This window comes from Odontesthes bonariensis, chromosome 22, assembly GCF_027942865.1.
Source record: "Odontesthes bonariensis isolate fOdoBon6 chromosome 22, fOdoBon6.hap1, whole genome shotgun sequence".
NCBI classification, from domain to species: domain Eukaryota; kingdom Metazoa; phylum Chordata; class Actinopteri; order Atheriniformes; family Atherinopsidae; genus Odontesthes; species Odontesthes bonariensis.
In genome coordinates, this window is record NC_134527.1 from 32,427,804 (window position 1) to 32,445,136 (window position 17,333).

General features: G+C 42.0%; 1 protein-coding gene across 1 annotated transcript in view; it reads left to right on the forward strand.

The window, feature by feature from the left end:
- The window catches only part of ror2 (receptor tyrosine kinase-like orphan receptor 2), a 71,888-nt gene that overhangs the window by 19,190 nt on the left and 35,365 nt on the right, over window positions 1-17,333 (forward strand). The window contains exon 2 of the mRNA XM_075455821.1: window positions 15,046-15,117. Within this exon, the coding sequence (XP_075311936.1) occupies window positions 15,046-15,117 (72 nt within the window). The remainder of the gene's footprint in view (window positions 1-15,045; window positions 15,118-17,333) is intronic.

Below are 17,333 nucleotides of genomic sequence, written 5' to 3' on the forward strand. Positions count from 1 at the left end.
GTTTGAGTTAGTTTAAAAAAAGCTTGGTTCCAAGCCGGAGCATGGCTAAGATGGCCGTGGGTTCGCTGCAGGACAGTGGCAGACCAGTGGGGACCCACCATGTTGTTTAGTGCAGCCTGAAAGTGGATTTATTCTGCTGCACAGTTACTCATCCCCAGGTTACGTCCCATTGCCACATGGCAGCCCCAGTAACGGCCTATACAGCAAAATGTCACCAAATGTAAAAATAAAATCAAACTAAGTGAGCACATATTAACAGATCAGAGCTCCTCTTGAGCTTGTCGATTGGCACATCAGACTGTTTGGACCAGAAGGACACACTTGTGTTGATGATGCTCCACACTTCAGTGGTTGTTAGGACAAAAAGCTACAAGCTTTAGCTTTAGCCACACCGTCACAAAGGAGTTCAGATGGTACATTTTGGAAGAAAGCCTGGTACTCAGCGTTATTTGGGTGGAAGTATGAGCAATGGTACTGAAGAATCCAGCTTTGTTGGTGCTCCTGATGGTTTATTCTGTGGTGGGGTCAGTTCAGTTCAGCATAAAGTTGGGCAGCGCATGTGTTCCCTGTGTTTTGTTGAAAGGAAGCTCCTTTCATGGTCCATGAAGTTTAAGTGAGTCTGAGGACTGCGCTGGAAAATTGCACTTTAATTCTGAGATGATGAAGTCTGTAAAGTGAGTCAAAGTTCAGAAATGTTCGAAAGATTTGGCCTCTTTTGTGTTGGTCTTACATGGACTGCAGCTTCCACTGTAGGCTGACCCAGCAGAGATGTCTGAGGGTCCCACAGGTCATCAGTGCAGCCACATGGAAAGCGTAGGGAAGCCATGAGTTGCCCTTCCATGTGTGGAGCGTGGCGTGATGATGTTTGTGTGGGCTCCCACGTGAACAGATCCGAGCATCCGTGCTGTGTGAGTCCTGTGTCACAGCTGCACAGCTCCAGCCGTGAGGCCCCTAGGGTTTCTGGATGATGCCTGTTTTCCAGACAGGAGGGAAGCGTCCCAATATTTTTAAACAGACTGTATTGTATGTCATAGTGAAAGAGGAACAGCGAGGAATGCACATGTGCGTTCTTTAAAGGAACAAACCTTTTATTAGGGAGCCACATGAGAAACAGCCCTGAGGGGGGCAATGGTGTTATTCTCCAGGCCAGTTTGAACCTTGAGGTTCTTCAATCAGATCTCTGTTTTTAAAGCGATACAATGTAACTTCTCAAAAAGCCCACTATGGAGCTCCCCCTACAGGCTTGGAGGTAATGTACGGTTACACTGTCGTAAATACAACACCCTTTCGCTTTCACGTTTCACGTTTGTTGACGAACCGGCGAGGAGTCAGAAGGTGCAAGCTATGTCGACCGAGAAGGTAAGAGTAATCAAATGTACCTGGGAGCGTGAGGGGGGTCTATTTGTTTTTGCGGTAGGTGTGCCAGAAAGCAAGTCGAAGTACTTCCGCTCAGCTCCCGGGCCGCTACCGGGCCGCTCCCGGGCCGCTCCAGCAAAGTTACATGCGCAGTTTTTCCAACTCAGACCCCCGAAGGGCATAGGAGACAGGCCAATCGTAATATTAAAACTCATTCTAGCCGCACAAATTTTTTCAAGCTGTTATTTTAAGGTAGAAATGTTACATAAGCCCTTTTTCCATCAGATTCTGTAGCGAATTAAAAGTTATATCGCATTACTTTGTTGCGATACAAGATGCGTTCGGTTGGTTTTCCATCAAACAGGACGATTCTAGCGAAATAAAATGACATCACCGGAACGTGCTGATGCGCATTATTCTGACTCGACCAGATGATTTTCCATTACAAAAGTGGCAAATTGTTGCGAATTAGAATGCTCGGTAGCGGGAATTTAATTGCTCGCGCTGTTATTGTCAGCCAGCCTCCTGTTATAACAGTTGCTATAACTTTCAAGGCTATACGTACCTTTTCACCACCGGCTTTCGTTTTATTTATTAGGCTAGTTACTTATTTAGAGTTATGGACCGTAGGATAGGACTAAACATGCTGCTAGTGCTGCTATGTCAGCTTATAATAGCCGTCAGAAATTTAAGAAGGAGGATGAGAGCGAGGGGAGAATTAATTATGCTGCTTCAGGACCACCCGAATTGTGTTTATAAAAAGCAGAGTCTCTGCTCTCGACCAGTTGTTTCTTTTAACATCGGACATTGTTGTTTCTAGTTGTTGCTGCTGTTTTGATACCGACAGGATAGGTGAAATGGGGCGGCTGAGCGGCTCAACAACAACATTCGAATCCTCGCACTTTACCAATACCATCTGCGCATGCGTGGCTAGTCTGAATCGCATTAACCTTTTCCATCACTTCTGTAGCGATACAACTTAGCCCTGAACCACCTATTTCGAGCGAATTGATTTAATGCGACAAAACAGGCGTTCTAGCGATTTAACCGTTTTTCCATCACATGTATCGCACTAACTTCTGATGCGCATCAAATTAAAGCGAATCATGTCGTTGATGGAAAAAGGGCTATAGTATTGCTTTAAGTGTTTAACCAGTGTTTTTTAATCATTTCAAGGCGTGGTCTTTACAGAAGTTAGTTCTGCTTCAGATGAAGATGGCCGACCTCATTCTGCTTGTCTAACCAGAGTATGGAGCAAAAAGCCAGGGTGCAGTTTACTGATGGCACGTGTTCTGACCAAGTTGAGCAGATGGAGCCCACATCCAGGAGAAAAAGATCTAATGTCGCACATGGTCCACCTTCAGTGAAACTTTTAAACTTTGCAGCATGAGTCGGACTTTGTTGAATGAGGTGTTAGATATGGGTTTTGTGGTGACGCAAACCTGTGTAATACTTAGATATACTATAGCATAAATATTTAATGCAGCACAAGGTGAAAGATGGAACCATACTCAAACCACAGGGTTATATCTGTAAAGCACATTGTGTTTTTAGGAGTGTACAGCAATCCGACATAAAAGCTATAAAAGCTAGCAGTGTGCCTTTCTTTCTAAGACTGCACTTAACTGTGGAACTGAGGTTTGTAAACTCCCATGACGGTAAACTAGAGGCTGATCAGGGTAGGGGAGAGGAAGGGCGCAAATGAGTCCAAATCAGATCTCTAAGAGAAGGGGCTTGGGCAGGATTTTCCTCCTTTAGACGGGCGAAAGGATGCTTGTGCCTCCAGCTCCACTGGAGTCAAAGTATTGTACAATAAATGAGTCTTCCACACAACAGAAGATGGTGTATCTGTTTTCTCTGTGCTTTCTTTCCCATCGAGCACAGTTTGTTCAGGTGTTTCCCTGCTGCTTTGGATACTGCACCACTAAGTGATTACCGCTGGCACTCCTGGTGTGTTTCTGGTTATGAGCAACTCTTTCCTCCATCATCATGGGGAATGTACGATCACTGGCAAATACCTACAGATAACATGGCAGGACCTGAAGGGTCATCTGAATGGGAAGAACAAGTGATCCCTACAGGAATAATAAGCTGGTCGGAGGAGGAGATGGAGGCCACTGACTCCAAATAAGAAAACTTTACCACATATAGCAGCCTACTTGTAGGACTTTCCACCAATTTGAACTTATATAAACCTTGTTTTGATTTATTATGAGGAGTCTGCTCTATGACTGTGATTGGAGCAGATAATCTAGAACTATTTTCACACATGAACACCGGAAATGTTCAGAAAATATGCGGAAAATCTATTTTAAAATTGCTGTTGACACAAGCACATCAAAGTAAGAGGCTTTTTGGTGAAGCTTCCCCAGAAAAAAATCTGGAAATCTGTTTTTTAAGTTGCTCCTGATTGTGTTGATAGGAGTACTGTATGTATCTGAACATATCCACAGTAGCAGCCCACGGGTCAGCACACGGGTCAGCCCACGGGTCGGCACACGGGTCCGATGATGTTCTGGGGCTTCACAATGGGCCAGATGGGAAAATGTCCACAAACCTGTGATGTGAAAGGCCGCTGCTGTGGGACATCTCTGGAACAGCTCAGGACTCCAGTGCACGTGGGAGAGCAGCTCGTATCACAGTCCTTTGCACTGTTTAGCTTTGTGTTGGAGTCCCAAACTATGGATAATATCCACTTTGAAGTAGTTCAGTGAAACATGGGGATGCGTTCCTTCCACTTCCCGTGGTGTGAAAGCATCACACTGCTTAAAGTACTTCTGCTGCTCATACACCCCATTAACCTTTAGCACTGGACAGAGGAAAAGCAGTGGCTGCGTTTGGAGCCATTGGAGTCTTTATTTTTTGTTTTCCACTCATTGGTGTTTAACTCTGAGGAACATTGTGTCTGTTCTCTGCTTACTCTGAAAACTGTCCTGTCTAAAGTCCCAAAGAACGGTGGAAGTAAGACAAAAGTTAGGGGACTGAGTAGCAGGATAAGACACACACACAGACTCACATGCACACTCAAAAGCATAAGTAGCGCTTGTAAGAGAGGGAAGGAAAGTGCTGAGATGTGCCAGAAGGCCCTCAGTCAAAACCCCAGAAGATGGAACCATGACCTGGCCTCTCAGTTTTCAAAAGGCCCTTTCATGGTGGAGGCAGCAGGCTCCAGGAATGCAGCAGCAAGCAGTCTTATTCTGGGGGCAAGGGGAAGTATTTCCATCCCCTTGCCCCCAATCCCACGTTTTCCAAGGCACGTAATGCATGTAATCAGCCACAGCCTGGTAGGACCAGGCTTTAGGAATCCCAACCCATTGGTTCCTTGATTTCGTGCTACTGATCTCACAAACAGTATATTGGAAGGCAAATCATTCATGGTATTGTTGAGTGTACATAATGTAGATGGGCTCACTCTCACCTGATCTGCCTTTCGGACAGATGATGCCACTGAATAGAAATCAAAACGTTCTGTTCCATGTTGTTGCAGCACCCGAATCGTTTTTTTCCCACAAAGCCTGAGCCGGATGAAAAGGAATAATTATGATTATTATCATCATTGTCTCTTTTGTGGTCATGTTTTGTAAAATGTGGTTTCTTTTCTAACTTCTGGGCCACTGTGGTTCAATCATTCAGGTGATGTTAATCCTAGGTGTAAGAAGCAACTGCACGTCTTTTGAGAAGCAAGTCATTTTTTTCTTGTCTAACAACAATGAGAAGAGTGGACTCCAGCAAATTGAGGAGGGATTATCAGTGGTTATTTTCCAAAAAAATTTCTTGCTCGACTGCAAGGATGCAATCATCTAAGATGTTATGGGACAGAGTGAATATCTAGGTATCCATGTTTATACTTTGGGGCTAGGGATGGGAATTGATAAGATTTTTACGATTCCAATTCCATTTTCGATTCTGCTTAACGATTCGGTTCTTTGTCGGTTCCCTTATCGATTCTCATTTGGAGAAAAAGGACAACAAACCGGTCGATTAGCATCAACTTTGTTTAGTTTAGAAGTAACACGAGTCATGACCTCACAAACCCAACAACGGTGAGGTCCACATTGGTGTATCATGGCCTGGGTAATTTAACTCTTCCCTGCTCTGGTGAAAGGAGAAGCTGGAGGTAGACATGAACTGGGGGTAGTACCACCAGCCTCTGGCTCTGAGCCAGTCTGCAGTGTTAGCCAAGGACATGCTAATGTTGCTAACGTTGCTGGGTTCAGATTCACCAACGTTAGTCCGGAGCAGATCGAAAACGCGACATTCATTCATAGTTATTGCATGTTGGTAGTATTTCCTCCCTTTGGTGAAATATTCACTTTGCAAGTTGCCCTGTTGTCGTCTTTTTTAGGGATGTGTAATCAAACTTTCGAGCGTTTGTACCACTTGGGCGCCATGTTTACTGTTGGCTGCTGGCTGCGCCGGACTCGCCACGCAACGTTGCGTGGTGACGTCATTCGCGCCCACTGGAATCGATAAGGGAATCATTTGCAAAATCGCCAAATGATTCCAAGGAATTGAAACACTGGGAACCGGTTCTCAACAAGAACCAGTTTTCGATTCCCATCCCTATTTGAGGCCACTGCAGGGTTGAGCTATCATCAAGTCAGTGTGTGCTTGTAACTCAGGGCCTAAAACTTGGGGTAAAAAAATATCTATGCATTACTATTGTGGTGCCGCAGTGCCTGCTGTAATGCTCCAGAATCCATCTTCAATGCACCGTTTTGTTGTAAAATAATTGCAAAATTGCTATAAGTTTTTTATATAGGCTAGAGTACCAGTCATGGCAAACAAAGTAAGTCTAATCTAACATTTATATTAAATGACCCATAACGGCAAACAAAAAGTAAGCAGCAATTCACATAAAGTTGCAACCATAACTAACAAAAAATGAAAAAACCTAATAAAATCCAGAGTCCACTATAAAGATGAAATTACCCATCACTACAAAACCAAAATGGTGCAGTTGGTTGTTCAGAATTTGGTTGTTTGTAAAGAGTACCGTTAAATTTGCCATGCAGCTGCACTGCACGCAGTGAAATGGACTAACACCAACATTGTTCATTTGAGAAAGTAACAATAAAGCATTCTCTGAACCATTCTGAATTTTTTGAGGTTTGGTTTATTTTAGATGGCTCCCCATGAGAATTTCTCCCTGGTTCTTTAAACAGAAAATGCTCTGATCGCTGCTTACTGCAGCAAAGGTACTAACTTCTCACAACCCCAGATAAAAAAAAAACTGAAATATCTCTTTAATGACATTTCGAGCTGTTAAATCAATAAGTCTTACAATTGAAATGACTAAATATGACCCATAATAGCGTGCTTAAAGACACGCCGCTTCAAGCTGCAGCAGGGAAATATACGTAGTGTTTTGAATTGGACTGACTGGATCAGATAAGATGGAGAGGAAAGAGAGGAGCTTGCAAAACTGAACATCAGCCATAATGTATTTGTGTAATTATTTCTCTATTATTTTCGCGATTGACGGGTTGGCGACCACGGCCCTAAAGCATAGATGTTAAACTCAGTGTCAAAGATAATACCAAATGTCTACTAGAGCTGGCTGCCGGTAGACAGCGCATGCACCGCTAATACTACCAATCCCAGAATGCTCTGCTGGTGCGTTGGTGCGTCAATCAGGACCCACAAGCAGCCCCTCCTCTGTTGACATTCATTAGCAACCTCGTGCTACCAGTTGCATCGGGCCACCCCTCCTAAATGGCCAAATGAAAGGTGGGAAGCAGAAGAAAAATACATTTTTGTCATTGTTAGCCTGTGGAAAGAGGTTCCTTGTTATATCTGAGGATCATGTGACTACCTGACAAACGGAGCACAGTTTGTGAGACTGAAGGGTTGTGTGTCTGAGAAGGTGGTCACCAGCACAGGAGCATCACAGGGCACGGTAATCTCACTGTTGCTCTTCACTCTGTACACCTCAGAGTCCTGTCATCTCCAGAAATACTGTGACGACCCTGCAGCTGTTGGGTGTATCAGTGATGGACCAGACACTGAGTACAGGGAACTGGTCAATCACTTTGTGGCAGGGTGTGGGAACAATCGCCTCATCTTAAGCATACACAAAACAAAAGAGACAATTGTTAGTTTTTTGACAAGTTGCTGAATGTGCAGGATAAAAGAGAGAGAGCCATCAATTAAAATACCCAGGTATTTGTATTGGGATACAGACTCAATCTGCAAGCCCTTAGAGGTGGTGATTATTGGAAGGTTTAGATTTAGAGATTTAGATTTTTTTAATTTGAAAACGGCATAAGTTTAGTTTTGTCAAAGTTAAAACCCATTTTAAACTGTAAAAATTATTCTGAACTTTAACAACTAGTTGAAGCTTGGAGAGAGCCTGGTGTGGTGTGGGTGCTGTGCAATAGAGGACTGTGTCGCCTGCATAAAAGTGAAAATTGGCATCAGGTACATTTTGATGAATGGCAATTATATAGATGATGGAGAGAAGTATACCGAGGACTGAGCCCTGAGGTACGCCTTTAGTAACTGCAATGGATTTGGAAGATAAACCTGTACACATTGAGATCTGTTGGTGAGATGGTTACTGAACCAGTTGACAGCCTACTCCGCAAGTCCAAGTTGACAGGTGTCTTGTTTCAGTAATATGTGGTCCACAGTATCATAAGCTTTGGAAAAGTCGATGAAAAGAGCGGCACAGTGTTGTTTCTTGTCCAGAGATTCAAGAATATAATTGATCACTTTCAGGGCTACTGTGGTTGTGCTCCGTTTTTTTTCTGAAGCCAGATTGAAAGTCAAATAATTACTCTGTATCGCTTGTCAGGGGCATGCACATCACTAAATCAATAAAACCATCATAAAAGAATTTCAAGGCAGACTCAACATCGGGTATATGAAGGATTCTGTCCCACTCAAATACGAACAAGTCGTGAAAGAAACCTTGTTCTGCTTTGTGTTACGCTTGATTAAAACGAGACGTTTAGATTTAGGAATTTTTGTGTTCCTCACTGTCGCAACAACACAGTGGTCACTGATGTCGCAGATTAATATTTGTGGGGAGCATTTGTTATAATTAGATCAATAATGAAGGATTTTTCAAGTTTCTTGTTTTGTCAACAATTTGAAACGGGTTCATGGAATCACAGGAAGCTTTTAAACTCCTCAGATACTGGTTGCAACCAGTTCCAGTTTAAGTGACCAATTATTCTCTAAAGTTCTTTACAGTTTAGGTCTGACAGGAGCTGTACTAAAGAGGGCAGAGCACCACAATCAACTGATGGAGTGCTATAACAGCCAACCACAGTTATAGTAAGGGATCTGGATACTCTACGCTCCAGGGCTAAGAACGCAGCTTTCTTCATCAGTCCAACTCACCGCCAGCTAGTGATCAGTTGACAACTATGCCCCTCTCTTCATGTGAGTGTCTTAAGGCATGCAGCTGTAGGTCTGATCGTACAGCTGCAAAATCAATCATCAAACTTTGGCCTTAGGTGGCCTAGTATTTGGTACACTTTTGAACCATTTTTCATCTCAAACATGGTGATTGTTGTGGACAATCCATCATCAACAAAGGATTTCAACAACAATCCATCGCTCTGTTTTAGATCAGGGAGGCTGTTCCTCCTAGTCACACCCCTCCAGGTTACTCTGGCGTTATAGATAGATAGATAGATAGATAGATAGATAGATAGATAGATAGATAGATAGATAGATAGATAGATAGATAGATAGATAGATACTTTATTGATCCTAAAGGAAATTCAAAATGAAGTCCCCCAGGAAAGGAACAATTAAATCTCAAGACTACCCAGAGACTCCAAGAGGCCTGCATAGTCTGAACAGCTGTTTGGTGCATATGCACAGACCAGTCAGAGCCTTCCATCCTCGTACTCACTGAAGAGAACTCCACCATAGTGGTGCTCCTCCGGGTGCTTGTTTTCTTCAAAATGACAAACGTCAATAATGACAATTATGGATAATGTATTTTAAAGAGGGAGGCCTTTGGGAGAGGAATGTTGTCACATTCTTGTCAGATATAATATTCTAAAAAGTCCTGTGTCTTTGTTGTGTGTCATACTACTCCAAATGTTTTCAGTTGGTGAAAGGTCTGGACTCTAGTGTGCTGCAGAATGCTATTTAGCATTGACTCGCTGAAATATCAAAGGCCTCAAAGGAATGAATGAACTTTATTGCCATTATACACATGGTACAATTGAATTCTGGATTGCTTCTTTCAAGGTAAAACAGAAAAAAAGTAAAAGAATTATAATAGAAGCATAGTAAAATATATAGATCAATATAAACAATTAAAAATTGGTGCATATATTGCTCTAAAACCTGTACGCGCCTTTTAGCATTGATGGTATTTTTCCAGATGTGGAAGTTGCCAATTCCACAGGTGCCAACGCAACCCCATACTATCAAAGAAGTAGGCTTTTTAGCTGGGCGCTCCTAACAGGCTGGAGGCCCTCTTTTCTATAGTTCAGAGGACACGGTGTCCACGCTTTCAAAAGGAATTGACCATTTTGATCCATCTGACCACAGAAACCACAGGATCATGTTCACAGTGGCTTCTCTGCATGATAGAGCTTTAACCTGTTTGTGGATGCCACGGTGAGCTGTGCTCACAGACGAGGATTCCTGGAAGTCTTGTTGTGACTTTGTGCTGATTTCCATGACAGAATCATGGATGTGTTTAATGCAGAGCTGTCTAAAGGCTCAAAGATAATGGACATCCAATATTGAATTTCTGAATCTTTTGATATTACATACAGTAGATAACGGAATATTCAAAGTCATTGCAGTTTTATGTTGAGGATGTTTTTAGAATGGTACAGCAGAAGTGGCAGCCTACTGCAGTAACTCTGGGCATCTTTCTTTATATCTTTTCCAAATTGGCTGGTGAATTGGACAAGTTTGGAGCCCTGCTAATGCAGGAATTTTGGGGGCGCAATATTTTTTGATTCATCAAGACATGGCTACAGGAACAACTCTTTATCAGTTCTTTACCCAGCTTTCAGATTCTACAGGCAGACAAGCACTCCAGACAGAGGTAACAATAAAGCAGAAGGGATTGCAGTGCTTGTTAATAGCACATGGTGTAATCATGGATGTGTCAATGAAAAGGAGTGTCTCTGCACACCAGATGTTGGACTGTTAGATGTGGTTTTCTACCCATTTTGTCTGCCAAGTGAGTTCATCTGTGTTACCTGCCAACACTGCATTTTTCAAGCAAACCATCTCTGCTCCACTTCAACTTTAAAAGGTTTGTCGATTGATTATCATTTTCTGTTTTCTATGTATAACAACAATATACAGTACCTATAACAATTTATATTGCAGCGATACAATTTCTCTTCGGGATTATTAAAGTATTATTGAATTTCATTGAATTAAGGGCTGCAGGTGGTGTGGTGGTTAGCACCGTTCCATCCCAGCAAGGCAAGGCAAGGCAAGGCAAGGCAAGGCAAGGCAAGGCAAGGCAAGGCATCTTTATTTATATAGCGCATTTCATACCACAGGCAACTCAATATGCTTTACATAAAGACAAGGCATTTAAAAGAACAGCATAAAGCAGCATAAAAACAAGCAATTTAAAGAGAAAAAAAAATAGAATAAAAATTAAAGCAATCAAAGAAGAGGGGAAAAAGAAATATATAAACTCAACCATAAGCACACCGAAAGAGAAATGTTTTTAACCTGGATTTAAAAGTGCTTACAGTTGTGGCTGATTTCAGTTCTGCTGGTAGTTTGTTCCAGTTGTGTGCAGCATAACAGCTAAAAGCTGCTTCACCGGGTCTAGTTTGAACTCTGGGCTCCACTATCTGACCTGAGTCAGTAGATCTCAGAGCTCTACTGGGTTTATACTCTGCTAGCATGTCATTCATGTATTCTGGACCTAAACCGTTCCGTGATTTGTAGACGAGCAGCAGAACTTTAAAATCTATTCTGTATCTGACCGGGAGCCAATGTAAAGACTTGAGCAAGAGGGTTCCTGGTTCAAATCTTAGTTGGTATCTTTCTGTAGTATGTCCCTAGCATGTGTGGGTTCTCTCCAGGCACTCTGGCTCCCTCCCCCATCCAAAAACATGCATGTTAGGTTGATTGGTAAAACTAAATTCTTCTCAGGAGTCATGGATGGTTGTGTGATGGACTGGCGACCTGTCCAGGGTGTACCCCGCCTTTCGCCCAATGACAGCTGGGATAGGCTCCAGCCCCCCCTCCATCCCTAGTTGGATTAAGTGGGAATAGAAAATGGATGGATGAATTGAATTAAATGCTCCAGACTTACTGAGCCTGTGATTCTAAGTGGAACCACAAAGTCACTGAGCAGATAAGTTAAAAATCAGAACATTTTTTAAGAACTTTTCAAAACTCATTACATTCAGTTTCTTAAGAACAATGCAGTGATATGATGTATTGGTCTTTCTGTCCAAGATCTTAATTGTCCAATTATATATCATCCAGAATGGCTTGATTGTATCACAGTCCATATGAAAGAGCTAGCACCTCTTCTAGTAGCCAATAACAATTAAAAGAGCTGTGTCTTCCATTCACTTTGCAGACATCTTTTATTTTTACAACCAGCTAGCTGACTTTAGATTGGCTTACCATGTAAGCCTGCCAATGTGAATCACTTCTGGACTTCAGCAACAGTACAAACATAAAGTGCATTTCCACCAGCAGTCCTTAGAACATTTTTATTTCTTTCTACAAGATTTCAGCCTTGTGTCTTTTCCATTTCCACCATGTTGCTGCGCCGCCTCAACCCTTTGCTGGCCTGCTGACATTGTTCCGAATCCTAACAGCGGAGATCCATCTAAGGCTTCAGATCCAGCTGCTGTTACCTGCGTGTTCATGGTGGCTGCCTCGCGTATCCTGCGCTCGTTTGGCTGTGCACCTGCTCAGAAATGAACCTTATGCGTACCAAGCTGCAGCATGTAGCTGACCGGTTGGGGGTGTGTAAGCTGACTTTTGATGGTTTAATGTTTTGGATCATCAATTTCTCACACCATGCTGGATTTAGGGGCCTCACATACCATCTATGATGCAGCTGTCGCTTTTTCTGTGGCGATCTGAAGGTCAACAAAATGCTAACCTCCTCTGTTCACCCATACTCACCGTTTATCAGAGCGCTTCTGCTGCATCCTGTAACTCCGGCAGCAGCTTCCGCTCAGACTGATCAGGTGTGCGTCCTTGTGGAATCCTCATGTACTGCACAGGCAAGTATATGAGCAGTTACTCTGAGAGCGGAGACGGTTTCTAACAGGAAGTGAAACAGCAGCTGCATTATCAGCCTAAGCTGTACTAAAATACTAGTTTTTGACTCTGTATACGAGTACATATCTGTGAAATGGATGGAGCTGGCTTATTTAGCAGGTTAAAAAGTTACACCCCTGCTGTAGTCAAAGCCGAACCACCTTTACAGAAGCTGCTGAAAGCAATTCAAACTAAAGGGTACAGCTGGCTCCATTTCCTCCAAATCTGTTTGTGTTGCATGTTGCTGTAAGTTGTGGGTGTTTTTACTCGTACCTTAGAACTCAATCTCATTGCTCTGATTGAATATTTCTTTAAGTTGTCATGATTGGCGTGTCTTCTTCACAGCTCGCTGTCTTGCCCAGCAGTTTGGAGCGGGTATGAATATATGAAAATAGTTTGAATGTTTTCCTTTACGATAACACGATGTATTTTTGCTTTTACAATCAGAACATTTTAGAAGATTTGGTTTATTAATGGCAGAACATTCCATTTTCTTTGAACTTGTTGGATAAACATTACATTTCCTTGCCAATTTTAAGGACACAAACAATAATTTGTTGTTCTAAAGAACATTTATCACTGCTGAAATACAGTAGATGTAATGGGTTTGTCTCATAGTTTTGTCAATAGGAAATAGCTGTGATCAATAAATGCCACAGAAGGGGTATTTCTTTGAATTCATATCCATTTTCATTTGTTTTAATCTTTCTCAAATATGTTTCATCCATTTGTCTCAAACTACATAACAAAATCCGTCCTTATTTGAACTGACAACTAAATTTCTGCTTTAAAAGTGAGACCTGAGAGGGCTTATGCTAATGTGGGCAACCTTGCTGGGTTGGCTTAGGCTCTGTACAGAGTAGTAGAGGAGGGTCAGCATTTGGTGTTTGTAGTGGTAGACTAATAAAGCTAAAAGCTAAATAAAGCTATCTCCCTCTGTGGGCAATGGGAGTCTGTTTAATACATCTTTGATATGTAAGTGCATGTAACTTACCTGAATCATCCGTCCGTTGACGTCACAGTAAGCTATTAACGCTCATTATTGCATTTCACATTCTTTCTGGAACAGATCACTGGTGGCTGTTTCCACGCATAGTTGGGGACGTACTTCTGCAGTACATCTAAAACAGATGTCAGCAGCGAGCCCGGTGTGATCAAAGGAAAAAAAGGATTGTGTTATTTACCGGCCATTCCTTCATGTTTGCAGTGTTATGGTAAATGATGTTTAGGAGATAGTGAGTAACTACGTAAAAGTAAGTCTGGTTATTTTACACTTTTTCCTTGGTTGGATGGATGAAGTACACATTATCTATTCAGGTTCCTGCAGCATACGATATTTAGTCAGAGAAAGCTTCATCTCACTCCATGTTTGTATGCTGTGTATCTGTGGCTTAAATCAACTCCAATTTATCGAGGCATTTCTGGCCCCTTAAACGACGGCTGTACGGTTTTGTTCACCGAGGTCGTTAGCCCCACCAATTTCCTCTCCCACTAACATCTGCAAAGCACATGCCCCAGATCAGTGGAAGACGGATATGTTTTTTTCCCCTCAGGCCGATACCAATTATGTAGTTTCTGGTATGGGTGGAAATGCTCCGTCGAGATTCTATTTCTTGATACTAATCACCACCATGCTGGGCTCTGCAAAGCCCATGATGAAGTAAGGGCAAAATCCAATACTACAGTAGGGTTTGTTTTGTAAGAAAAACGTCCCGACTGAGCTGTACCTGATGGAAAATTTCTCTGTCACAAATCATATTCTATGATGTGTCCATAGCAACAAAAAGTCATTGATTCTCATTGGAAGAGAGATTCTTAGAATGTAACAACAAAGTTGACACAAGTATACAAGAACTATGGCTGAAATACAAGGCTAATGGTAGACTTCTACCAGCTTTAGAGACAATCTGTTCAAAAACAACATAGATGCATGAAGTAAAACATTGGACAGCTTTATTGTCATTAAGTGGCAAGTAGTGGACCCAACAGGCAGTTATTGTTATTTCAACTCATGACTTAAGACTTGTGCAGGTATGATTTAAAAACAATGCAAGTTCATTAAATTTTTCATGTTCAATTCAGTTTTGTCTAAAATGCTGAATGAACACCCTCCAGGAGCACTGATTCCACATTTGATTCCAAGGCTAGTGTGTGAGAAATAAACCAAAAAAAGTTTATAATTTGATCTGTTCTGGAAACACTGTGAAACCTGTGGACACATTGTTATGGCCTTTGGAGGAAGAGCATTAGTGGAGGAAGGGTTGGGGGCCAAATGAATGCTGAGCCGTGACTACTCTTTAACACCACCCTTTGTACAAACCTTTGTTCAAATCTCCGGCTCCTTTTCTCAAACCCTTTTTCTATTGTGTAATAATGTCTTTAAAGTCTCTGACCACCACAGTCCTGGTTTTCCATGTAGGCCATAGTTGTAACTCTTCTTTTCTGCCTTCATTCCAGCTGATAAAACTCTGTCGGTGGACACGGACGGTCTGACAGAAGCTCAGAGTGGTGCTGCACCTACAGCTGAAGGTAGGATTGTTTCCCCTCATGATATTAATGTACTTGGCCTGTAAAGAGCGAAAAAAGAAACAAGATGCCTCTTTTATTTGCTCTTAAAATAAGTTTGTATACAGATGTATGGAAGAACAATCATTTTCTCACTTAATAAATTATTACAATACATTTTGTCCAAATAACATATGGACTTATTCACTGGAGTCAGTGTTTTGAATGCAAAATGATGACCACTGAATAAATCCTGATCTTGCTCAGAGTAAATGGACCATATGGCAGATTAAGGTGTGAGAATGGTTACATGCTACTCTATTAGCCAGTGTTGCACTTTAGTGCCACATATTGCTGGAGTCCAATCCATCTACTGCCCTGTTACCATCTGTTCAGATGAAGGAAACGCCAAACTGCTGTTGTCACGGCTCAGCTCTGTTCTCAGGAGAGCTGAGTGAAAATGGAAGAAGGACCATTTACAGGCGTCTGTCCAGAAACTGAGGGACAGCTGGCATGTTTCTCACAGAACTCTTTTTCTAATCTTATTGTCCTTAACTGTCTCAATCCTCGTGGCACAGAACTGTAAATTCTGTGCTCAATGCCCGGAGAACTCGGCTGAGGTGTGTGACAACTTCTTGAGCTTCTTCACTAATAAGGTTGCAAGCATCAGGGCCCACTTTAGTCCTCCTTCTTAGGCCCCTCCATCTCTTTCACATGCTCTGCTGTGTTTGAGCAGTTGGAGCTCATCAGTCTGTCCCAAACTGATCACATGAAGCCTGTTGGGTCTGCCAATGATCTAATCCTTGCTCGTCTTCTTGAGTTTTTAGTTTTTTCAACCATAGCACCATATGTGCTCAAGATGCTCAATAGCAGTTTAGCAAATGGGATTGTACCTGCCAGTTTTAAACATCACTAATTAGACTAGAACCAGGAAATACGACCATATTAGTCCAGTGCTCAGGTCTCTGCACTGGCTTCCTGTCGCTCAGAGAATAGACTTTAAAACAGCTCTGCTCGGGTACAAGTCTCTTCATGGTCAAGCACCAAAGTACATCTCTGACATGTTAGAGCCATATGAACCAACTGGGACTCCGAGAACCTCAGGGAGGGGTCTCCTGCCTCAGGGAGGGGTCTCCTGCTGGTGCCCAGAGTCAGGACTAAACAAGGTGAGGCTGCGTTTCAGTTTTATGCCCCTAAAATCTGGAACAGTCTTCCAGAAGATGTGAGACAGGCCTCAACTCTGACAATGTTTAAATCCAGGCTGAAAACAGTTCAGTTTAGCTGTGCATATGACACCTGAAAGTATTTTATCTGCACTCTTCACTTTTTAATTACTTAATGATTATTTTAATGGGTTTTTAATTATTATTATTATTATTATTATTTTTTTTAATTTCTTTATTTTATTTTTTTATTTCTTTTTAATGATTTTATTGCCTTCTTGCGATTTTATGTAGCTGTGAAGCACTTTGAATTGCCCTGTGTATGAATTGTGCTCTATAAATAAAATTGCCTTGCCTTGCCTTCTCTGGTCTCTCCATTAAACACTGCGCATTGAGGTATGGCCCTATTCTAACATACATGCTTCAGATCTTTAGGAAAGTTCAGAAATTAGTGGGGGTCACATCAAAGTGGCATAAATCAACACCTATTTGGCGTAACAATGACCTATTGTTGGGTAATAAACCTTTCTTTCAGAATGTATGGACAGGAAAAGGTATATGGGTACTTAAAGATTTAAATGGAAAAAACTCTCTACTCAGTTTCAATGAATTGGTTTCACGTTATGATATTCCTAGGCATTCATTATTCTTTTACTTTAGACTTAGGTCAGCTCTTAAAACGCATAATGTGACTTGGGGCCCAGGGTTGACAGAGCATCCTATAGTTAGGTGGATAGGTGTGGCTCCCAAGAATGTTGTCTCCTTCCTTTACTTGCCTCTTTTCTGTCTCCGAAGCCTAACACAGTGGAGTGGGGACATTCCATAGCTGGGGATAGAGAGATACGTTGGAAGACTATGTCTATGCTTTCTGTTTGTTCCTTATGTAAAGCGTCTTTGAGCATTTGGAAAAGCGCTATATAAAACCTATGTATTATTATTATTATTATTATTATTATTATTAAGACGAGCTGGGGGAACATTTGTGGCGCCTCACATAACCCTAATCACCAATTTATTCATATGAAGATAGCTCACAGAGCTACCTTACGCCCAGAATTAGACACTTAATGGGACAGG